General features: G+C 35.2%; 1 protein-coding gene and 1 long non-coding RNA gene across 3 annotated transcripts in view; one reads left to right on the plus strand and one right to left on the minus strand.

The window, feature by feature from the left end:
• The window catches only part of LOC129803483 (uncharacterized), an 81,913-nt gene that overhangs the window by 40,694 nt on the left and 15,365 nt on the right, over nucleotides 1-25,854 (plus strand). The gene's annotated exons all lie outside the window — the stretch shown is intronic.
• Nucleotides 17,137-21,952, minus strand: LOC129803482 (hexokinase-2-like). The gene is made up of 3 exons (XM_055850076.1): nucleotides 21,733-21,952; nucleotides 21,433-21,586; nucleotides 17,137-18,499 (listed from the first exon to the last, which is right to left on the minus strand). Exons 1-3 carry the CDS (start codon nucleotides 21,793-21,795, stop codon nucleotides 17,316-17,318), a joined length of 1,401 nt encoding a protein of 466 aa, XP_055706051.1. The 5' UTR covers nucleotides 21,796-21,952; the 3' UTR covers nucleotides 17,137-17,315.

Here is a 25,854-nt window from a genome sequence, read left to right on the forward strand (position 1 = left end):
AATGCCGTATCAAGGAAAACGCTGGGATCCTTTTCAAAATAGCTTTTGTTCTTTTGAGAAATCACTATTTTCACAACGAATTATGCAAGAATGCCTGAAGATATCCTAATGACATTCGGTATTGGGATAATATTTGATTTAACCTTTTAGTAATCCATTCATATAAGTATAGTCCATTCATATAAGGGTCAAATTGACCCTTTTCAACAAAAATGGATCATATTTGATCCTTTGAAAGGTTCACTGGAATCTTTTGAAATTTTATATGCACATGGACATTTATCATGATAGATTATGTTTTCTCGTAAATTAATTACTCTTATAAATATTTCTCTCATCTGAGCGAACACTACAGATAGATGACTTTTTTATTGTTGTTATTCGTTTATTGTGGAGTTAAATAGGTGTCAAAACAGTGATCCTTTCAAAGGATCATCGGTGACCCTTTTATTTTTATCAGTGGTCCCTGTGGGGACTTTTTTCATTATAATTACTTTTTGAGAAGAGGTAGAAAGTTGAAATTCAGCATAGGATCAAAGCTTATAGGCTAGGCTCTTTAACCATTTATGTTAGTTCCTTCTTTTTTCTAGTAGCCGCCACAGAAAATAAAGGTTTTTCTAATCAATACTCCTTTTTTAGGAACGGTAAAAAAGCTTAAATTCAGAAAAGAAGTTATGTCAGTGTCTATTCATTGACAAAACACGGAGGCTATAAGCTGTTTAATTCAACGTTGCCTCTTGGGATGGTTAGGGGTACTTTCGTGTAGCCATAGATCCACGTTATCGACGTGATAAGGGGCAATAATAGATACGGGACAGTTGTAAACACTGCAATTTTTTAATTAGATATTGGACTTCAGAGGACGGGACCTGTATGAATTCACTGATATTTTAGGGAAACTTGTGCACTAAAGAAATGGCCGACATAAATTCAAATAGTGTAGTCACAATAATTGGTGTTTAAGTTTAGAACTACTCTATGTTTACTACTGTCCAAGTTACCCATAGTGGGCTCCCATAGAGGTTGATCATCTGGTTTACAACTATGAGGATGACCTAGTCTGGAAAGTTTTTGAGGATAGACTCGTTACTTTGAGAAGGTGTGAAAACAGAGACAGGTAACAGGTGCGCATTATTGATGAATTTTGGCTAGGCCAAGATCAGCAACTAGTTATAGAGCCAGTTAACTCTTTGAGAACGAGATGATCGAAAATTAATAGGGGTTAAAATAAGTATTTTTCCTGACTTTATAGAGAGAAACTTAACTTTAAAAGGCAGTAGGAAAAACAAATGTTAACTTACCCGTGACCCAATCAACTTTAAAGGGTTAAAGAGGTAAGTAGGAATGAATGTAGTCTGGTTCTGTATTAAGAGGTTCCCTGATAAAATCAGATAAAAATTAAATACGTATATTAAAGAGAGGTAATTCAGATGCTTTTCATAGAGTGCGACTTTAACGCTTGTTTTTGGATTGATGAAATATTTTTTCCCCATTCCAAATCAATAGAATTATTCTTTGATTCATTTAGAATCATGATAGAAAAAGAATTTTAGCAATAATATTGAAAAAAATTAATAAAATTACGATAATATTAATATATGCGCAAGAACCTTACTGCGATGCTTTTTTCTAACTCCGTTGAATTCGATCAAATTCGGATGTTCATTTTAAGGGAAAGTTTAATGCAATTGTGTTCTGTGAAATATCCAAGACCTCAAACCATTCCGTAAGGTCTGTAGCAGTAACAATAGCTCTTTCCAATGAGAAGGGTTTTGGTTTGCGCTTGCTGAACTCTGGATGACTTACTTACTTACGCTGAAGAATATTCCTGAACCAAGCGTCTTCAGGTCTTCCATCTGTAAAATGGTTTGGAATTTTGTAGATCTCACAGATGAGTTCGACGCTGTCCTGAACTTGTTCCTTCCCGATGGGATGCCAGCCATCCGCACATCTCAGGATCCATTTGACAAGTTCTTTTTCCTATTCTTTTGATAAAGTTGTTGACTTGCCATTGGAGCACTCCTTCGGGTATTTGCCGGTAAATTTGTTGTGCAGTGTTGTTCTTGGGACATTAAATGTTTTGGATGAATATGCTCTGGTAGTACCATTTCGTACATACTGCAAGGCATTCCTAAGACCTTCTTTAGAGTAGGGCTTGTCCTTATGGGTCTTTTCTTTTGTTCCCTTCGGCATTTGAAACAGAAAAAGAGTCCTGAACAATGCAATTTCTGAACCAAAACATTGATATTCACAGCATCCGACTACGATCGCAATGTAAACATTCACAAATTCACTAATTTCTGTATGAATTATTAATTATATCATTAATACACTCTTACTCACCTTGTAGATCAATAACAAAACTTCACTTTTATTAATGATTTTGATTGAAAATAATATTTCATAATAAAGAAAAACCACTAAACGTTTTCCAGCGACGAGCTGTCAACAGCAAAATTTTCTCGAAAAAGAAATTTTTAGTACACAATCCAGCTGATACGGGTTTGAAAAATATTTGATTCGCTCACTTATTAAACCATACTTACCTGGCGTAGGGGCTACCGTGATCATCACTTATTAAACCGATAAAATTATAGTTTTTGGTTTTTCTTAAAAAGAATAGAATAGTTATATTAAATAGAATAGTTTTATTATGTTACTGCAGTGATTAATAATCGAAATAAGAATATAAATTATATTTTAAGTGAATTTATCGGAGTTGAATAGGTCGCTGCATCCCAGTTTTGCAATCGTCACACTTACATAGCCTGACTATATAAAAGGTTTATCAGTCTCTTTGATATTTTTTAATTGAATCTACAATATCTAGTTCTATAATTCTTTACTGTATTACTGATCTATTGAATTCGGAAAAGGATGAAAACAAGATGTCTACAAAAATATCTGTTTCGCTTCTAAGGATATTTTACGGTAGACCTTAATGGGTTAAAAGATCGATCTGTTTTTAGTACACTAAAAGCAAAAACAGGTTTTTTTTCAAAAGGAAATGTAAATAGGATAGACCGTTTTTGCTCGCACCAAATCATTTATTGATGAAGCTTTTACATCAAAGTCACGAGTTCGAGCAATCTAAAAAACTGGCACGCTTTGGCAGACCTTTTACGAAAACAATTTGGGAATCAAATATAGGGATTAGTATTGATATGCAATTTAAATAATAAATGAACTTAAATATTTTAGGGTGTGTCTAACTTTTGAGGCAACTTAATTATGAATTTCAATTTTTTTTTCCAGTAAACCTAATGGAATGAATTCTCTTGCTATATGTACTTTCTCCTACACTATGCAATTTAGTATTATGGTGTTCGTGATCCCTTCATTTCCCATTAGAGTGTTTTTCACCCACTCTGCGTACGTAGGGTCGACAAGGAGACTTGCGAGGGGGTGGAAATGAGAATGGCAGGCTAACGCACCCTTCTTGTGCAACTTCATGCTACATTTGGAATTGAGACCGATGTATTCATATCATCAAAAGGGTCACGCACGTTTTTCATAGGACGGGCGCACGTTTTTCCGGAGACTTTTTTCAAAACTCTTCCAGATACGGTCAGAGAGGCAAGTTGGTGCTCGATCAATTGCTTTGCAGAATAATTGTACTTCCCTCTTTGACTGTACTTCATTTTCCATTCATTACAATTTCCCTCTTATACATTTTTTGTTCGAAGAGGTTTAGATTAACATTTTCCGTATCCAATTGAGTCGACTTGTGTTACAACCCTTCTTGTGTCATTTGAGCAATTATTTCGTAACATGCGACCAGCAAATATTTAGACATTTGTATTTCATTCCGTCGTAGGGGGTGGTGTCTGCCACATACTTATTCGGTATCCTTTATTCACTGCTTAAAAGACACGAGACTCCATTCTTCTACGACCAACGTTTCAATTTTTTAACCCATATATTGAGCCTATCACCCTTGAAAATCCTTCTCAACATCTCACCCCTTAACTCCATTGTCACAATTTTTTCGAAAGATACAAACAAATAATAGAAGAAAAGCAGGATAGAGAGAGAGAGGAAAAAAACATCCCCGGATGTGAATAGACGACAATTTGAGATGGGAAAAGAAAGCTCCCACATCATCTTGAAGGAAAAAAAAGAATTCTCTGTTTTTCTTTCAAACGCGCCTCAAAGTCGTACATAGGCACAACAACAGGCATTGGGGTTGGAAAGGAAAACATTACATTCATATAGTTTAGCATTTTCCTCACAGAATATCCTCTCCGGGAAAATGTCATGTTGCTCGTAGGATCGTTCTGGTGAGCCCCTCATTTGCGATGGGGACAAACACAGAAAGCATTACAGATCCAGGGAGAGAATTGCATTTGGCCAGGGGAAAGTCACCCTCGGGGTCGAACTACGTGGCACGCAAGGTTCTCCCTTGGGTATGAGGCTCATGTGTTTCATTCTCATGTGTATTCCCTTTTGGTCTCTTATTTAGCATTTTCACGTTTTCGATTCGGTTTTCATCAAGGGGCGGTTAAATACTTAACTTTTGTTTTTTTTTCAATGTTTGATAATTCTGCAGCAAATGGACTACTCATATATCATCAGAAAAATATTGTATGCTTTCCTTATGCCCAGCGCACAATAATTTTTGTTTTGTAAACAAGTTTTTGACATTTCAATGAGAGTGAGTGAAATGGATATCTAGTCATCTCGCTTACTCTCATAGGAAATATTGAAAACATATTTACAAACAAAAGTTATTGTGCGCTGGGCATTATTAACAACGCACAATAACTATTGTTTAGTAAACATATTTTTGACCTTTCAGTGAGAGTGAAAGAGATCTAAATCTAGTCATCTCGCTCACTCTCACAGGCAATTTCGAAAATATGTTTACAAAACAAAAGTTATTGTGCGTTGGGCATTATGAAAGCAAAAAAAAATTTTTTGTTTTGTTTGAACTATAATAGCCTATGCACAATAGGTGACATTAGTTAAATTTTTTGAAACTTTGCGTTCCCTTAAGCAAAATAACTAGATGTTTATGGATAGGTAATTAAATATTTGACTTATACAGTATGCTGGACACGCTGGACGGCTGGACACACTTACGACTTAAGCTGAGAGGCGGATTAATGTAATTATAATAAAATGGGGTGGCAAAGCATCCGAGACTTTGCGAGCTGCTCGAACTCCCGAGAAAGAGCTCTGCCTTATATAACTTTTCGCAATCTTTTCTGGTGCATATAAAATTATTGTCAAATTTAATTGTCTGTAAATCACCACAAAATTGTCTTGAAGTTGAAAATTGTTTAAAAACAGGGTTTCAAAAAATTATTAACTTTTAAAAAATTAAATTATTAATTGGATGAAAATTAGGCATTTGATCTTTAATGATTCAAGATCGCGATTTTTCCGGTGATAGGTGTCAAAGGACAAAATGTTCATCGAAAATCGAAAATCGGCCCTAAAAACCGTGATTCTTAATATTTCTGGGTGAAATTCAGAAAGAATATTTGAAATGGTCCTACTAATTGATTTTCATAGCGGAATTTGCAAAATCTCGACAAAAATTTTTTGACCAAAAAAATCGATATTACAGTTTTTTCAAGAATCGAAAATCGGCCCTAAAAACCGTAATTCTTAATATTTCTGGGTGAAATTCAGAAAAAATACTTGAAATGGTCCTACTAATTGATTTCCATAGCGGAATTTGCAAAATCTCGACAAAAAAATTTTTGACAAAAATATCGATAGGTTAACTCCTTACAGTTTTTTCAAGAATCGAAAATCGGCCCTAAAAACCGTAATTCTCAATATTTCTGGATGAAATTCACAACGAATACTTGAAATGGTCCTACTAATTGATTTCCATAGCGGAATTTGCAAAATCTCGACAAATTTTTTTGACCAAAAAAATCGATATTACAGTTTTTTCAAGAATCGAAAATCGGCCCTAAAAACCGTAATTCTTAATATTTCTGGGTGAAATTCAGAAAAAATACTTGAAATGGTCCTACTAATTGATTTCCATAGCGGAATTTGCAAAATCTCGACAAAAAAATTTTTGACAAAAATATCGATAGGTTAACTCCTTACAGTTTTTTCAAGAATCGAAAATCGGCCCTAAAAACCGTAATTCTCAATATTTCTGGATGAAATTCACAACGAATACTTGAAATGGTCCTACTAATTGATTTCCATAGCGGAATTTGCAAAATCTCGACAAATTTTTTTGACCAAAAAAATCGATATTACAGTTTTTTCAAGAATCGAAAATCGGCCCTAAAAACCGTAATTCTTAATATTTCTGGGTGAAATTCAGAAAAAATACTTGAAATGGTCCTCCTAATTGATTTCCATAGCGGAATTTGCAAAATCTCGACAAATTTTTTTGACCAAAAAAATCGATATTACAGTTTTTTCAAGAATCGAAAATCAGCCCTAAAAACCGTAATTCTTAATATTTCTGGGTGAAATTCAGAAAAAATACTTGAAATGGTCCTACTAATTGATTTCCATAGCGGAATTTGCAAAATCTCGACAAAAAATTTTTTGACCGAATTTATTGTTGGACTACCTTCCAAACATTTCCAAAAATGAACGAAATCGCCAGGGCCAATTTTTTGCAAAGTCAAAAAAAAACATGTGACTTGTGGGGGGTCACCGAAGACCGGAAGTCAATATCTCTTACCGTTTGGCATCCAGAATGGAGATCCAGAATGGAATCCATCTTGGAGTTCGAGCAGTTAAAATGATTTGACTATGACTAACTTCCTATTAGTTTCCCACTAACTAAGTCATTTCTCGGCTAAAACCGAGAGACAGATCTATTAGAAACTGAGGGAAATGTTATCTAATCATGATTTTGATTATAATTACTTTAAGTCGTAAGTGTGTCCAGTTCATGACTCTAGTTTAATAAAAGTTTACAAAGTAAAAAAAAAATATTTTGTATCGCTCATAAGTCAAAAGCATGTTATAATATAGCAAACTTGTATTTTTTTTTAAATTATTAAACACTTTTTCAAACTTATATGTATTTTTTCCAAAATTTGTTGATATAATTCTGAAGTAGAAATCTTCAAATTCTTAGAATCGTAAATTATTAATCGTATCGAGATTGTATTACAAGTTGTATTACAAGGTAATAATTTTTACAATGTCACACTCCGTGTTGGAAGAATCTGTTAAGTCCATTGTAGACTGCCCAGGAGCGCCTTGCCGTAGTGTGGTGAATGCTTTTTCTATGCTCCCGGACTTGTTGGGCGAGGCGGTGCATTATATTACGTTATTGTACATGTGAAAATTGTCTAAATCTCAGATCTCTGCACCGGGCGGGACTCAAACTCACAACAGTGAGTCGAGCCAGGGAATCGATCCGCCAAAGAACCAACGGTCTTGCTTATTGCGCCACTAATTCTCCAGAATCACAAAATAAGGGTTGTTTTGGCAGCTAGAGGTCTCTATTTTACACAGAATACGTCAATAGTGAAATTCAGTTCGTCCAAAAGAATTGGAAATTGGTTTCTAGGCTTTATTTAAACTTATTCGATTTACAGACCACATTCTTTAATTTAAATAAAAGTGGTCCTATGGTTTTGTTCAAACCAAATTTTACTATTTATCTATTCTAAAGGTAAAACAGTGATCTTTGCAGAGCTGATTCTATTATTTTGGCCGACATTGTATATAATGTAGTGCGTACGGCCTATTTGACATATGTCAACCCAGTCGTCGGATCCTATACCAATCACAATCATTTTTTCTTCACACGCCCAACTCCTACGATAATCAGGCGGGTGCTGAAGGCTGTTATATATGGTGCTGTTGTTGCTCAGGGAAATTAACAGCACTAATTAAATGGACAATCAGTCGCCGTGGACAGTTCACTTTCAGGAAGTTGAAATAAGGTGGGAGCCTTAGTTTCTCATTTTCTCTCGAAAAGTGTCAAAAACGTTAACAAATCGCTCCTTAGAAATTACAAGGGGCCAACTAATTTTCGGCCATTTTTCAGGAGACAGCATGAAAGATTCAACTTTGTGTAAATAAGTATCTCAATTTAATGACTGAACAAGAACAATTTATTTCTTTTCTATTTGTATGGGCACTAATATAAACATCGAAACTTTAATATTTTTACCTTTCAAAATATGTTTTTTATTGAGTTAGCTCCTTGTCGTTTTAAATGATGTGCAAATTTTGCTGAAATTAGAATGACAAGGGATCAAATTGCTTGAGTTAGTCCCCTGTTTCACAAAAACTTGAACGGTGATTATATTTTGTTCCCCTTTAAACAAAATTATGCAAGTAATCAAAAATATTAAAATTTTGAAAAAACTTTTCTAATAACAAAATTTAATGACTTATATCATCTGAAAATTTATTAAATTGTCTTTCTAAGTGCATTAGAATCTCAAAATGAGCTGAATGAAAAAAAGTGAGCTCACCCCTTGTAATTTCCAAGGAGCGAAATAAAATTAATTATTTGCAGTGCACCCCATTGTTCATAGAGGTTGCAAATGCTCCGTATGAGGTTACTTGAACACCCCTGAATTGGTTGTCTCTGTGCCAAAATAACTAAAAGCGCGGGATTTCTTTACTAAACCCCTACTTTAGGTTTTTTCCATGCCTTAAATTTTAAGGGCGATTAACCCCTTTTTTGGAGAAATCCCTCCTGACAAACAATATTGATTAGCTTTTTCCATATATTCAGCGAATGAAAAGAATGGTTTCTATTTTTGTGACTTTGTTAAGAAAGTTCCATCTTTTTAGGGCGTCTTCGCAGGGGGTGAGTTGGTATGTGGGTGTGGAGAAGAACAAGAAATGTTCTCAATATATATTTTTTAATGACTCATCGTGAATGCTAAATGGAACTCTTCCTTTTTCAGACCCTGAACGAGGAAAACACAGCTGAATTCCTCTTTTTTTTTGCGAAAAGTAACTACCGCCATTCAGAGCGCAATAATCTAAAAGCTTGTTTATGATGATTTCTGTTTAATGAAAGCGTGTGAAAAGTCACATTGTTTGGAATTGACACAAAGTGGTGGGAAATTTATGGTTTATGACTTTTCGTGAGCTTATATTTCACAATTTTTTTTTGTTGGTGCCCCATCATCTCTGTTCATTGGGGATGGCACGGCAGAACTGGGTGTTGCGAGGGTGGAAAATGGTGGATTACAAAATAAACTCGGTATGTCGAAGTTGAGCACCAGAATTGGGGGATCTCATCGTTTGGGATTTTCGGGCGTGGAGGGAAAATTCTGAGATTAATTTCAATTGGAGGCCGATCCTCCGTGCGCCGGATAATAATGGTGATGGCTCTGTCGGTTCTGTCGCCTCATGTAATTACAGCTTAGTGGTCAGATTATCTGGGATATTAGCACTAATGCGGCCGCTTCTGGCTGCCGCTCTTTCTCACCCAGGAGCAACAAAACACGCTTTTTTTGCCATCTCCTCCTGGTACCATACTTTTGGCGTTGATTGCGCGGGTGGGTGCCGTAGATAGCGAAACAAAGACCATAGGTGGGGGAGCAGCCCCGAGGCGAATGCTAAATTGGAATCAGTCCACCAGAAAAACAGTTGCTTAAGCGGATTTCCACACATATAACCGAGATTTCAGACCAAAGTCTTCTCCGTCAGTTTCATTCTTTCAGCCAAAAGCTTTCCCGATGCGAGGTCCGGAACATCCTAGATAGAAGATTGACTGGCATTTCTGTTAACACATTTGGCACCAGTTTTGTTGGTGATCTTTCTCACGAATTTTAGAGAGCGAATACATAATGTATTTGCTGGTATTTGTCAGTTAAGGCTCCGGATTTGGAATTCAAATAGAGCAATATCTTGGCATTTCTTGAAAATAATAATTTCATTGCGTTCGAGCTGTTTCTGCGGGTTCACTCTTTTGGGTCGTGATGCCTAGGGTTCTTTTCGCTAAACTTTTAAGTCTATTATAATATTTATTACTCACAATAAGAAGGTGCTCATAATGGAGTTGCCATATTATTTTTATAATATTGTTTTTTTTTTTACTTTTTTTTGTGAGAATATCTTATTTGACTTCCTGAATTATATACGTGACACAATAATAATTTAATGTGATTTCTTCATTAGGGCTGTGGCTGAATATTTAATTTTACTGTTTCAAATTTCCACTTTCCACCCTCGGAGATCACTTTTGTCGCTGCGCTGGTTGTTTGCCTGTTCATCTGTCCGTCTGGTTTCCGCCAGATCTAGAGGCCAAACGGTTTGAGATAGCGACTTGGGACCTACGGGCCTCCCCTAATCTGTCGACCTAAGGATATTAATATGTCCCTCATTTTCACGCGTCGTGCGATTTTTTTTATTTTTGTTTCTGTTTTAGAGGGGTCCCGGTCAAAATCCCTAAAGCCAAAATCCCGAAAGCCAAAATCCCGAAAGTCAAAATCCCGAAAGCCAAAATCCCGAAAGCCAAAATTCCGAATAAGCCAAAATCTCGAAAGTCAAAATCCGGAATTATTAAAAGTGTCATAGCTACTCTCACGATTGCATCCGAGCTGGCTGGAGGCAAAGAGAAATCTTCTGTGTCTTGGGAAATTATTCTAAACATTTTCCCCCATATAATTTCATCCTTGATTTCATCCCTTTCAGGATTTTGGCTTTCGGGACTTTGGCTTTAGGGGACTTTGGCGTTTTCGGAATTTCGGCGTTCGGCATTTTAGCTTTCGGGATTTTGGTTTTCGGGAATTTGGCTGCCACCGGCAATTTCATTCCTTTTAGGATTTTCAACATTCGGGATCTTGGCTTTCGGGATTTTGGCCTTTTCGCGATTTTGGCGTTCGGGATTTTGTCTTTCGGGATTTAGGGTGCCAGCGGTTTTAGAGATTACCCAGGAATATATTTGACAATTTGTGAAAATTCCGTTGAATCATTCCTAATAAAAGTTTTTCAAAGTCAAAAATTAAAAAAAAAGTCTTTAGAGAGCGAATTTATCAGGCGAATGGGCTCCTGTTAGGTCATGTTAGGGCTCGTTGGAAAGGTATTGGAATTTCCGACAAAACTGTACGGGTTTCAATCGGTTTTGAACCGATAACTATTGTTTATCCGAAATTCAATTAATATTATATTAGTCCTAAGTTATTTTGGGCAATGCTTTGAGTGGTTTATAAATCGGTTCAAATCGGTTGTGAATCGGTAATGAACTGGCTATGAGCCGATAAGTAATTTTTGTCAGAAAATCAATTTTATTACTCTTAGAATCATTTTGTGGGATCTTTCGAGTAATTTACAAATCGGTTTAAATCGGTTGAGAACCGATAACTGGTAAATGATGCTAAAGTGCTTTTGAGGAATAGCATCTAAAAGTCACGAGTTCGAGCGTTTCGCAAAGCCTGGGACACTTTGCCACCCCTTTTTGCCAAAAACGTATAAATTAGTTTTGCATATAAAATTTAGTGTTAAGTTTCTTTAATTTAATTTAGTTTAATATTCTTTAATTTTTTCCATTTGTTTAGTCATTAAGTTTTTAAAGAATTTTTCTTGTTTAATTTCTGTCTTTCTGTCATAAATAATGAATTACAAGATTAGGGGGAGGCGGGGCTACTTTGAGGTGTAGATCTCGATTGTTATACGACTTTTTCGCCTATATCTAAATGAAGCTGGGCTTTACAATTATTTTATTTAGATCCAAATAGATTTTGTATATCTAAATTGCATCATGTTAAAACCCAGTTTTCATTAGAAATATGCGAAAAAACGTATAACAATGTAGCCCCACAGCTCAAGTTCGCCCCACCACCCCCTATAGGTTTTTAAGATGATTTATACTTATTCCTGTAGCAAACCTTGAAAATATTCCAAAGACAGTTTAGCACAATAAAGACGATTAGCTTAATGCAAATTAAAAAAAAATACTAACCTGTTCAACGAGCTATTTTCATGAGAGAAATCAAATGCGTCAAATTCACTAAATTAATTTAAAAAAAGATTAATTAAACGATATTTCTTTAGAAAAGAATTAACAAAAATTAATTAATTAACAAAAATTAACAAATGTCCCGCGACTCCAATAGGGATAAGGGGTTGAAAATGAAAAAGAATTAACAAAAGGACAATAGGGGAAAGCGTGCTACCTTCGGACGACTCAAGCTTCAGACAATTCAATTTTTTCTCTATGTTCCTTATGGATTTCACCCACAATTCTTTTCTGAAAATTTGAGACATTGGACTAGCTATTAAAATATAATATTATAATGGGCCAAATTCATTTATAGCACATTGAGAAAAATGATTTGTGCGAAACATAAATCGTCCGAAGGCAGCGCGTTTTCCCCTACCAAATATCTCATGCAATATAACATTTTTTACTAAATTCGTGACACTTTCGCATCTTTTGAACAGCAACCTGTAAAAATTTTATTTGTTTATGCTATTTTGTTATAAATTCACTGACACAACTTATAAATTTTAATGAAGTAAATTGCAATTATTTTCATATCAGTGAATCATTAATCTTCTGAAGTAAGACTGGTAATAAGTTTTCTTAACCTTTTATCTTGGAATAGTCTTCAAAGAGGTTGACTTAAAATCCTACTGGAACAATTTCTCCTTAAAATTCTTCCTCTTTTGGACATTTTTACGATTTCGCAAAGTCACATCAATAGATTATCTAGATGGAAAGCGTCCCAATTTCCTACCAACTCTACGATGGCCATTTGGGGAGGATGAAACCGAGTCAGAAGCATTAAAAAGCTCAATTGTGTGTGGAAAGTTTCCTCCATGAAATTTATTGTTGATGTCAGCAGAAAAGTCATGGGCATAGAGTCCACACGGCACACTCTCCAATTAACAATAGTTAGAAAATTTTATTAATGTCTCATGCAATGCAATAAAACGGACAAAATGCTTTTGGGTATAGAACTTTTCAACTTGCTATTATAGTATTTTGACGCTTGAATACACTTTTATGACTTTTTCCGACAACACTACGCTTTTGGGAATATTTCGTTTTGAGTCGAAAAGTTTTGCGAAAAAGCAAATTTGATTGATGGTAATTACCTTCTTTTTCAACCACTCAGCATTTTTCTGGCTCTGAACATTTCCACGATGTCTGATGAATGCTACTATGTTGTGCCCGGATAGAGCTTTTGAAATTTACTCGACTTTTTCACATTTGGTGCAACGAACAAAAAGCTCAAGCGTACTAATGTGTTTTCTTCCTCATCATCTTGTACACCCCCTTTAGCTTTTGTGGAAGTAAAGGAAGGGTCCGAAGGAAGTGTGGGAGAAAACAGATTATGGAATTAGAAGACAAGTTATTGAGAAAAAGTCATCCTTCCACAAGACATCATCCTTCTTATCTCATGGAATCATCAACCTGGGGTAACTGTCGCACTATATGTGCTCGATAATCCTATTCGGGGTGAATGTGTTGGTAGATTCTTGTGTTGGGAAATTTTTTCCTCAATCCCCATGAACATCCCCCAAATACCATTAGCCCTTTTCTTCTTTCGCACAAAATACCAGGCTACGCCAAAAGACCTCCTGACAGCGACTTTTACGCTGATGTTTCTATATAAGGGGGTGACTTCTTGACAAGGGGCGATCAATTGCTCATCTCTTTAATCTTTAATACCGGAGATATTGAGTCTTTACGAAAATGACTAACAAGACAAACTGATAAAGAATTATCCGAATTAGCAGAAACTATTCAATCCTACAGATATTTCTTCTAATAGGCTTTTTTCAAATTAAAAATACATTTTAATATAACGTACAAAATTTTAAATAATTCTCATTAGCATATTAAATTTTTTTTAGGGTTTACTTGAAATTTCTGTTTAGTTACGAGTTACTTAAGGGGGGAGTCTGAATCAGGACATCCAAAATTAGGCTTTGTGGCCATTTTCTTGGAAAAGAAGGAGATAACCAAGGTACATGAAATATTGTTGCTAGGGGGAGGCTTTGAATTTTCGCACACAAAAATGATGTTCAAGTTCAGTGATTTTTTCTGACTACCACGCAAACCGTATCCATTCTCCAACTATACAAAAAAATCTCTTACTTATAGGGCTCATAATCCCACCTCAGATAATCCCAGGAAATCTTCAGATTTTCCTCTAAAGGAAAATGAAAATTTAATGGCGATTTGTGCGAAAGTTCAATCAAGTTTCCATCTTCGCACACGATTCATGTCATCATTGAACACCCTATTTTTTTATTTTAAATTTTGCACCGGACACTAAAAGTTGCATATCATTGTTTGAAGGGAACTCTATTCTACTTGATTAAACCGTTTTTATAAGGAATAAAACGCTTTAATATCACTTTTTTTGGAACTTTTCTGAGAGATGTTTTCATGACACTAAAAACCACTTTTTTGCTTGATTCCATGGGAATTTCATTTTGGAAACGCTAAATCTGGTGAATGCTTTCTTGAAAAGTCCGAATATCACGAAATTTACACTAATCAATAAGTTTTTAAAGCTAAAAATTGTCAAAACTCGACAAGCGAGAAGACCGCAGAAAATTCCACCATTCCTCTTCAGAGCCGGATATACTCAAAACGTTTCAATGCGCTTCATTGAAGATTTCTGTGTCCCTACAGCTACAGGAATCGGGATTTAGCACAGAGATTGAGCTTCAGAAGATCAACAGGCCAAAATGTTCACAAAACAGTCTCTTCCGGACAATATTATTCTTCTTTAACGTGAAACAGAACACAAAAGTGAGGTTATGTCAAAGATTGTCAAAAACCACTTGTAAACTGTGTGAGCTTATTGTAGATGTGATTCTTTCATTGTACATTCAGTTTGTGCAAGCTTGAAAAATAGTTTTATAGATCGAATCTTAAATGAAGTTTCCTAGAAAATGTGCGAAGAAGCAGTGCCTTCTATGTGCGATCGATGAATGTGAGTCAAGTTTGTGAAATTTCTTCTACCCACAAAAGCGGCCTTCTTCAGCCCAAAAGGATTTTACATAAATATAAACCCTAATAACCCCTCTACCTCCTGTGATAGTCGTTTTTAAGAAAAGTGATATTAATTGTGCGAAATCGTATGAAGTATTAAACATCAAAATTACAATTTTGGCCCTGTTTTTAATTTTTGCTTCCTGAAACTAGGAAAAAGGATTAGACTCCCAATTTTTTCAGGAAAGATGGTATTTAAGACTAGCTATTGAAATATATAGCCATATATAAGATTCATAAGTGAATGCTGAAGAAATACGAAGTGTTCGAAGGTACCGTATGTGCGTACGATCAAAGCTTTCCCCTATACTTTTATAGCTTTTATATGTATTTATGGTGTTTAAATATTTGTTTTGTTTTTTGGAAAAAATTATTGGGAAATGGTAGATTAATAAGTAGTTCGCTGGAGTGTCTTATATTTCATCACAGCAGTCCTTAATTGGCGAGAAATGTGCAGCTCATAATTCTTGTCTGTATCTTCGAAAATATTTCGAATTGTCTTCGACATTTCTGTGATGCATTCTTAGATTGCTTAAATGCTATAATTTTTTTTTTGACTTTGGAAATTAGGCATTCGCCTTTAACACTCCTTAGTCAGAAATTGGTAGAAAGTTATTATATTATTGCTAAACTCTGCTATATCAAAATCTTAAAACTGTATCCTTTTATTTGTCGTATGTATACTTGGTTAAGAAAGCAAAGAAATTTTAAAAATTGTTTTTTTCTTTATGACGCTGACACATCTTTTCAATTTAGTAAAATTCAATCGATTGAAATTTTACCTCTTACTCTTTTAAACTAAAATAAGATATATTTACCTCTTTCTGTCAATTGGAAATGGAAATATTAATTTAATTTTCAATTTCAATTTCAAATTTTCATTGACAGAAAGAGACTGCTATATCTGATTTAAGTTTCAAAGAGTAAAAAGAGGTGAAATTTCAATGGATTGAATTTTACTCAATTGAAAGGGTGTGCCAGCGCCATTAGACTTTAGTTTATTAATTTAACAGAATAAATTTTTTTCGTTTGAATTAAAAAAGTGAATAAAGAAAAGAATAAACATTTAAGCAGGAAAGATTCTTAAATTATCGAAAATAAGACTTCAATTTTATAGATGTTTTTTTTATAGCAAACTTTGCATTTATCAAGATCTTTGTCAAGATAAGTAAGATCTTGGAAAATATTGAAATTAAACGGATTAGTAAAGCACTAATTAAATTAAACCAACTTTCGCCAATTATATTGAAATCACTATTTTTTATTAGTTATGAAATAAATGAGCTGCAAAATTATTTGTATTTGTGCTGCTGCTACGTAAAGAGTCGAGAAAACATTATTTGTTTTGTAATAAAGATTATGATTTTTTTGTGAGAGTAATATTTTAATCAAGTGCATTGAATTCAATTTCTTTTTACCAAATAATGATGTCATAAAATTTTCATAGAACGAAATTTAGGATTTTGGTGAAATACCTTGATAAATATTTAACTATACACTCGTAGAACAAATAAAATTTTTATTAACTTAGTCATATTTCATTTTAAATTATTTTTATGTAAAAATTAGGCATTGACGAAAGTGGTCGGTCATGTTTTGAAATTGATTTTACCACCATTGATTTTACTATTACTTTGCAATAGGCTACACTTCACTACAACTGAGAAAAAAGAGGGTGCGATTAACTTGTTTCCCTTATAACTTTAACACTTTTTATGTGTAAAAATATATCAACATTTTTTAATGTTAATTTTATACCTTTTTAATGGTAAAATTAACATGAAAAAGGGTAACTTTAACCCCTAATACACCTAAAAAGGGTAATATTTACACCAATTTTGGATCAATACTGCAGGGTAAAATTAACATTTCCGGAATGTTATTTTAACTTTTTCGGATTTCTCTCAGTGTACGTAGATTAGTTGTCAAAATTTCATTGTCCATTTTCTGCAATAGTCTAATAAATTTATTTGTCAAATAAAGGTGAGAAAAATCATTTAAAGTGAGTAAGAAAAGGTTGATAATCAGGAAAAAACAATGCTGAATGTATTCATTTATTGCCCAAAGTAATCGAGTTTGGATTATTTCAAGTAAGTGGCGAGAAGTGGTTATAAAATGTGGCGAAGAGTGGTAAAAAGTGGCGACGAAGTGCTTATTTTTGCATTGATAATTTAAATCAGTTTTTTAAGTAGTCCAACATTAAATTGCAGGACCAATTGTTGACATGTCTAGTGCCAATTTATTTAAGAAACTTTGGGTCACATTTGAATTATTTTTATACGAGGGTTCACCAGTTATAATTAAAATATTTTCACATTTTCCTAGAAGTGGCTACAAGTGATTATTTCACCCTATCCTTAAATTAACTTTGGTTTTTAGTTTCAAGCTCATCCCTGTTTTACTGTCTTTTGGCTAGTCTATCAGCAATGGCTGCTACTAGAGCTGCTCCCTTGCCACTGCCATCTAGTGCCAGATGAAGTCTGAAGGGATGTTGGGGGCACATCTGCCTCAGATGCCCCTCAATCCATCCACGAAGGCGTGGATGGTGCTTGTAGAGAGATCCATCGACTGCTATAACTGTCTCCTGGGACTCATTGATGCGCTTCAACAGCACCCCAAGGCATACAGCTACTAGTTGACTAGCCCTGGAGCTCACAACTGCTGCCACATGTTGCAAAATCGCAATATCAGCAGCTGTGCACTCAGATTCAAAGAATCCAGCATCCCGGAGGATACCACAAGTACGGTGGGAAGAACCTTCAAGGTTGTCCAGCTCGATTTGGGAAATATTTGTCGTTGGGAATTGCCAAGTTTTGGGAAATTTATCAGGATTTGCATTTGACAGCAGCGACTTCTGCTGGATCAGATGATGACAAATAACACGAAACACTTCACCAAGATACTTGCCCCCAATGTACTTTTCGAAGGTAAATGAGCCCTTTAGAAGAGATTCTGCATCTACGGCTATGTCAAATGGCGTCTTGATGAAATCAATGCGGCCATTGTCACCGAAAGCTCCCCACTCAATGTCAACGGCGACATTTTGAATGTCTGCATGCGTCGTTTCCCAATGCTGCACTCTCGAGGCAGCTTCCATAAAGCAAGCATTCGATCCTGTACCCAAAATCATTCCAATTCTCGTCCTCGATTCCACCAATGCTCCCTGCATCAGTGTTCCCGTCGTATCGTTCACAATGGCCACAACGTCAACCATTTGACATTTCTGCCGCCGTGCAATGGCTTCTCTGAGTAACTTTACAGCGCATTTTCCCTCGACATTGGCACAATTGAAACTTTTTGTCCACGTCACCAATGTCCCCGATGCTATTCCATGATGCTTCATAGGAAATGAAAAGGTAAATCCAAGAGCTAGACGTTCATCTGTCAATCCTAACCTCATTATAAAGCTTTCTAAGCATTCAGCTAATCGATCAAATAGTGCTACGCCCTCACCAAGGCGAATTTCATCTGATATCACAAAATGTTCTACCTCCTCGCGTACCCCAACGCCATCTACCAGCTCCAACAGCAATACCCGGAAGTTTGTTCCACCCAGATCCAACGCTAGGTACTTTCCAGTTTCTGAAATAAAAATACGGTAAAGCTGTCTTTTGAAATCTTAAAAATTGTGAAAAAAACCGTGTAAAGTACTGCTTTTATTCCCTTTTTCAAGGTCAAGGACAGTTTTCAAGGTCAAAGGTTAAGAAGACTTTAGACAGCTTATTTCGTAACCAATGACTCCATTCCAACTAGAGCTAGAAATCGAACTACAATTTAAATCAGGAAAAAGGAAAGGGACTAATTTTAACAAATTCGACGGGATGTCGTTTTTTCTGTCCGCCGTTTTGAGCAAAATACGGTAAAGCTGTCTTTTGAAATCTTAAAAATTGTGAAAAAAAAACCGTGTAAAGTACTGCTTTTATTCCCTTTTTCAAGGTCAAGGACGGTTTTCAAGGTCGAAGGTTAAGAAGACTTTAGAGAGTCTATTTTGTAACCGATGACTCCATTCCAACTAGAGCTAGAATTCGAACTAGAATTTAAATCAGGAAAAAGGAAAGGGACTAATTTTAACAAATTCGACGGGATGTCGTTTTTTCCGTCCGCCGTTTTGAGCAAAATACGGTAAAGCTGTCTTTTGAAATCTTAAAAATTGTGATAAAACAGTGTAAAGTACTTCTGTTATTCCCTTTTTCAAGGTCAAGGACAGTTTTCAAGGTCAAAGGTTAAGAAAACTTTAGAGAGCCTATTTCGTAACCAATGACTCCATTCCAACTAGAGCTAGAATTCGAACTAGAATTCAAATCAGGAAAAAGGAAAGGGACCAATTTCAACAAATTCGACGGGATGTAGTTTTTTCCGTCCGCCGTTTTGAGCAAAAATTTTGCATGACCTTCCGCAAAGCAAGAAAACAATAACAAAATGTATTTTCATCTCTGTCGGACTATTTTTCCCAAGTAATTAAAGAACTAAAGTTACTAAAAATCCATTCCCGACATCTATTCGGATAAATATTTCCCAGGAATAAATCATCTAGTCATTCAATTTGCGTATGACGTATAATACAATGGCAAGGAATGGGTTAAACGGTAGAAGATATCATCTTCCAGTCTTCTGTGCTCCCCTTAACCTCCTTAACCTCACTAAAACCATATATTTTGGTTAATTTCGAAAACGGCACTATAGATTTCTTTTACGGATATTCTTTTGAGGTATCGTAGGCCAACGTTTCGTCCAAACATATCTATGACTGGAAAATCGCTATTTTTAATTATTGATGGTCAAAAGTCAATCACTTTGGAGAGCTCTTTTAACCGATTTGGTTGAATTTGCATTTTTTGGAAAGGTACTGAAATTTCGAATCCAGTTGCATTGGTCTTCATCGGTAATAAATTGGTTAAGTAACGATATTTAATCAACTTTTTCGGGAATTATTATTTTACTTGACCGTAAGTTTGTTCCCGAGCTAAAGGTCAAACAGTAAGAGATATTATCTTCCGATCTTTGATAACCTTACCTGAGTTGACATTATCTCGGACCTATCTTAGAAGCAGCTTAGGCGAACATTTCGTCTAAACCTCACCAGAAAAATCGCCATTTTGAATTATTGAAGGTCAAAGATCAATGACTTTGGAGTGCTAAATCTTTTAACCAACTTGGTAAAATCTGGATTTTTTGGAAAGGTCTTGACATTTCTAAACCGCCTATATCAGTCGCAATCGTTAATGAATTTGTCAAGTAGGGGAAAGCGCGCTACATTCGGACAATTCAATTTTTCTCTATATTCCTTGTGGATTTTACCTATATCTCATTTCTGAATATTTGAGGAATTGCACTAAGTATTGAAATATTATATAATAATGGGCCAAATTCATTTATAACACATTGAAAAAAAAAATGATTTGTGCGAAGCATAAATCGTTCGAAGGTAGTGTGCTTTCCCCTAACCGTAATTTATTTATTTTTTTCCAATAATCCTTCTTATTCGAGCGTAGGTATTTTACTAATTACAAGAACATTCTAAAATGTATACTTCTTAGCTAATTCTCTAATTTCAGATTTTTTTCGGATTTGTGAATGACTTTAATCGTTAATAAACTGATTTAGGGTAAGTGTGCCAAATTCCGGCCAGCTTGCAATTTCGGCCACCTTTTTTGTTCCTCAAATTTCCTTGAACTTTTAGATTTTACGTACTCTAGAGATTATACAATGCAAAAGAATAACAAAAAATGTAGCTTCGACAAACGAGATGACGTGAAAAAGATATTGGAAGAATTCCCGAAGGACAAGGAACTATGAGAATGAAGGTGGCCGAAATAGGGCACCAAAGCTATGTCTACACTACATTTTACGGGAAAACGTAAAATGTTTACACGGGAACTGTTTACAAGGTGTCAAGCAACACTCTTTCAGAAGAAGGAATAAAAAAATAAATTTGAATTAAAAAATTATTACATTTCAAACTTGGGACTTTGACGCTTACATGCAACTGTGCCGAAATTTGGCACACTTACCCTATAGCCTCTATACACTATAGAGAAATTTATGTCCATATTAAAGCAAATTCCTTACGCTTGTCTAGGCAAAACTCTTAAATATGGACCTAAATTTCTCCAGTGTGTAGAGGCCATTACACAAAAAACGTAAAAATAATATCCACGGATAGTTCTATTTCGTGAGTTCGATTATTCCGCAAAGCTGGAACACTTTGCCATATCTTTTCTCCGTTAATATGCATTTCATGTGATATCTATAAAAGCCCTTTAGTAGACAAATTAGGGCTTTTGGAAAGCTCATGAATATTATAACTTGTCTTTAATTTAGTATTTCTAATTATTACTAATTTACCCTGCAATAACAAATAGCGGTCCTTGAACTCAAGAGTTTCATGGAACGATCACAAATAAATGGAAAATATGGGAAATGTCATGCCCTTGACTCCACCCATTTAACATTTTTCTGTCAGACTAATGTAATTCCAGATATAATCGTTTAAGTGTGAAAATTTATTTACTAACCTCGTCCATTTGGCAATTCTGGTACATAGGTATTCTCCATCTGCAGAGATGAAGGTTTTTCCGCAAGAGCTAAATCCATTTCCTCTTCAAAAATCCTAGCAACTTCTTGAAGCTGTTCTGGTTTTAGGATGAGTTGTTGCAATTCATAGTTGATCTTTGGAAGACAAAAAAAAAATGAGAAAATTGCAATATCAGATGGATTTTGCTATCAACTTTGACTTTGTGACCTTGTTAAAAGGCACGATGGGAAAAGTGGTCGCGCTTAAATAAAAAAAAAGAAATAAGAGAGACAAAACTTACCTTTTCTGCCAATTCAGAATCTTCTAAACGGATTTGTTCGATATTATGAAGATTGAAATTCATTTTTCACGTGGAATAGTGAGAAATTTTGATTAAGAACCTTTTGGGTTTTCGGAAAACGGGATTTAGCTGATCCACTGAGTATTTTCTTGGTGGATAACTCGATTGGAACTGACACAATTTGCAACAGAGAAGCATCGTGTTCTTATGAGATAGTGCTAGTGAGATCTAAAGATTAGGAATTGTATAATAAACAAGCGACAGAATCATCAAGTGCTAGTGATAAGCTTGTTAGAGTTCATGGGAGATGAGATTCTTAAATTGTTAATTCGGTTTGTGAACAAACTTGATAAAGGTTAAGACAAAGTTGAATACAACATATTTAAAAACGTTTAATTTTTTAACCGTGTTATGTCAGCCTTTACCTTTCAAAGGCCACAACTTTAAAAGAAGTTTATATAACTGGTTACTTATTGTTTTTTACTTGGGACGGTTTAGCGATTTTTTCAGTACTCAAATCATCCAAAATTATTGAAATTGTATTAAAAAAATTAATGGAAAGTTTTATGCGAATCCTTAAAACATATTCAGTAGAATGAATGAAGTATATTTTTAAAGCTTACAGATTTTTTGTGAAGATATTATCCTTTCATACATTAAGAAAATTTTCTTGAAAAAATTTCCATAAATTCGGAATTTTCGCTAAAGAAAATTTTCACTTGATTTATAATATCAATAAACATGTTTTGTTTTCCTTTGAGTTATCGGTAATTCCCACTTTTTTATAAAAATTAGGTAAGATAAAGTACCCTGTAGTCGGCCGGTTTATCAACTCGGCCAGTGCGACTATTTATTCAATTTACTTAGATTTGTTATAATATGGTCTTACCGATTTAACATTATAAGGTGTATTATATTACATATAACGTAAATCAGTGAAAATTTCATAGGAGTTGACTATAAAACGTTAAAAAATTGGTTAAATAATTCAACTGGCCGAGTTGAGATACCGGCCGACTAGAGGGTACGTTACCTTATACAATTCTTAAATAAAATTAAGGCAATTTTAGTTGTTTTTATCAATGAATTTTAATTAATTGGTAAAGAATTGAGTGATGTACATATTAGAGTTTCAAAATTGAGCTTTGTGTAGTTCCAAGACCAATCTGATGTTTCTGGAATGCTTCAACGTAGCAAATAGACTGAAATTCAGTGAGAAGAGTAAATTGTTTTGAAATTTTGTGATGATCTTGGGGATATAAGAGATGAGCTTCAATTGGTGAAGAATTGCAATTATATTGTTAGGGAAGTATTTCGCTATTTCTATGATGCTGTCGCTTGTTTATTATACAATTTCTAATCTTTAGGTCTCACTAGTACTATCTTATATGAATGTAATGCTTCTCTGTTGCAAATTGTGTCAGTTCCAACCGAGTTATCCACCAATAAAATACCCTCGATCAGTTGAATCTATTTTTTCCTTCTGAGATCCAAAAATATTCTTCGTGAAAATTTTTCAATGTTTACGTCAAAAATGAACTTGAGATTGTAAAAACGTAAAATATCGAAAAAATCCATTTAGGAGACTTTGAGTTGGTAAAAAGGTGAGTTTTTGTCTGAAGTTTTTCATTTGAACGCGCGCTTTTTTTTCAATCGTGCGTTTTATAAGGTCATAAAGTTAAAGTTGATAGCAAATAAATCCATCTGATCTCATGTTTTTCTAATTTTCTCAATTTTCTAGAATTCGTCGGAAATAACTGGACTTCAGCATTACTATACGTAAGGTTATTATAAAGAACCACTACTAAAAAATATCAGTAGGGTATTATTCTATTAACCCTTAAAGGACGAGAAGTTCAAAATTAGGGCTTAGACATTTTTTTCTGACTTTTTACAGCATAACATAACTTTAGATAGTCGTAGGAATTTGTTTTTTGGATCACCGGTGACCCAATCGTCCTTAGCGGTTTAAGAGAATTATCATTGGCAAGTTTTATTCAAATCTGACTTTTTTTTGTTGAAGTCGAGATGGATTCGATATTGTGAGAACCGGAGAGGGTTGAAAACATTTTTTTTTATCACTACGGCAACAACACGGGCTAACTTTTAGCCTTGTTTTCGTATCTTCAATGTGTCTTATGTGGTGGTTTCCTTCCTTCCAATGTCCAGTGAAAGCCATTTACCACAAAAGATCATCTAAGACGACAAAAAATTATACAGACTGAGAAGAAGCATTTCCGCCGTTTGACTTTAGAGGCTGGTCGCCAACGCTGAGACAGCGGCGGACGCATGGTACGGGGGGTTATTATCAAGACACATGAAGGCAAATAAATACAATACAATACAATAGGGTAAAGTGATATAATTTGGAATTAGTGTTACAAGTTGGACAATTCGCCGGTACAAATTGGACATGGTTTTTTTCTTGATAAATACAGTACAAAATTTGTTTTTAAGCACAAGGAACCAAATTATAAAACTAAAGCATTAAAAATATACAAATAAAAATGAAGTACTAAATTTATCAAGACAAAAAGTTCTTTCTAAATTGTACCATTGCATTGTTCAATTTGTGCCACTGCACTGTCCAACTAGTACCACTTTACCCTACAATACATGGGCTAGCTCAGAAATAGACGATTTTTCCCAAAGGTTTAGATTCGGCCTCCGAACCTGCCTCAGAGTGGTCCGATCTCTACATTTAGGTGAGATTCTTAACAATCTCACCTACTATAATCCTAACAAAATTTCATGTCGTCCGATCGACCTCAAACTTGGCCAAAATGTGTTTCAGCACTTCCTGATCACGAATATATATGTGGCTATTTTACGTTCCCGGCCGGCCGGCCGGCTGGCCGGCCGGCCGGCCGGCTGGCCGCTCTTTGAAGCTTAATAGCTCCTAAACTAAAAAAGATATCGACTTGCGGTTTTCGGCAAAGGTTATATATCGGGTGAAAATTGCAACTTGGTGCATTGACCCCCTACCCCCCACCCCTCCTTCCGCCATTTTGAAGACCCCCCTTTTTTTGTTTTCTCAATAGCTCAGCCCCTATGGCATCGAGCGGGCTCAACTTTTAGTATGTTATAGCTGGGCCTTAGGGCTTTCCATCAATACCAAACTTAAGGTCCCCCGACCCCCCTGACCCGAGCTATAAGGGTCCAAAAAAAATTTCTTAAAATGGCCATAACTCCGGTTCTAATTGTCAGAATTTAAAAAGTGAGAGCTTTTTGGAAAGCTCTCGTAAAATGCCACTCCCCCTTCTAACATCGCAAGTTCATAAAACCACCGCTAGGGGTGCTATTATTAAAAAGAAAATTTTTAAATCTTAAAAGTTAAATAACTCAAAAATTCCATTGTGCATCGGGCTGAAAATTTAGTATGTTGTAGCCGTTGATTATACCTACCAAACAAAAAAAATCTTAAGTCGATCCATAACCCCTGACCCGAGCTATAAGGGGTCAAAGTTCGAACATTGACCGGCCTCTATCTCCGGTTCTAATTAACATAGCGACCTAAATTATACCTTTTTGGTTTCGACTCGATGAGCACTTTCAGATGGAAGTTCAAAAAGTCACCACAGGTGGCGCTGTGATAGTGTAAAAATTCATCGAAATTCAAAGTCACTTTTCTCAAAAACGGCATTGTGCAAGTTAATGAAATTTTAGTATGTTGTAGTCCAGTCTAGGACGTTTCCAAAATGGTGCGTATGTGCGCTGTGGTTTCAATAGAACCGGAGATATGAGGGGTCAAAGTTCACAAAATTCAAAAAATCATATCTCCGGTTCTATGTGACCGATTTTGATGAATGAGGGCTTAAACGAAAGATCTCACCAAATGCTACAACTTTCTAGAATATTTGAACTTCGTGGGACCAACACCAGGGGCGCCACAGTCGAAAAACCAATTTCAATATCACATAACCTCAATTATCTCGACTGTAGCTGAACCGATTTTGATGATTACTTCGACATAATTGTAGAGGACATTTGTCTCTACATTTCGTCCATACATCATTTTCCGCTCAGACTACGCTATCACTCCGATTTTGCCATTTAAGTGTGAAAAAATTGATTTTTCCAATAATAACGCTTTGAAATCACTCAGATGCCAATTTGACTGCC

The sequence above is a fragment of the Phlebotomus papatasi genome, chromosome 2 (assembly GCF_024763615.1).
Source record: "Phlebotomus papatasi isolate M1 chromosome 2, Ppap_2.1, whole genome shotgun sequence".
In the NCBI taxonomy this organism is placed as follows: Eukaryota; Metazoa; Arthropoda; class Insecta; order Diptera; family Psychodidae; genus Phlebotomus; species Phlebotomus papatasi.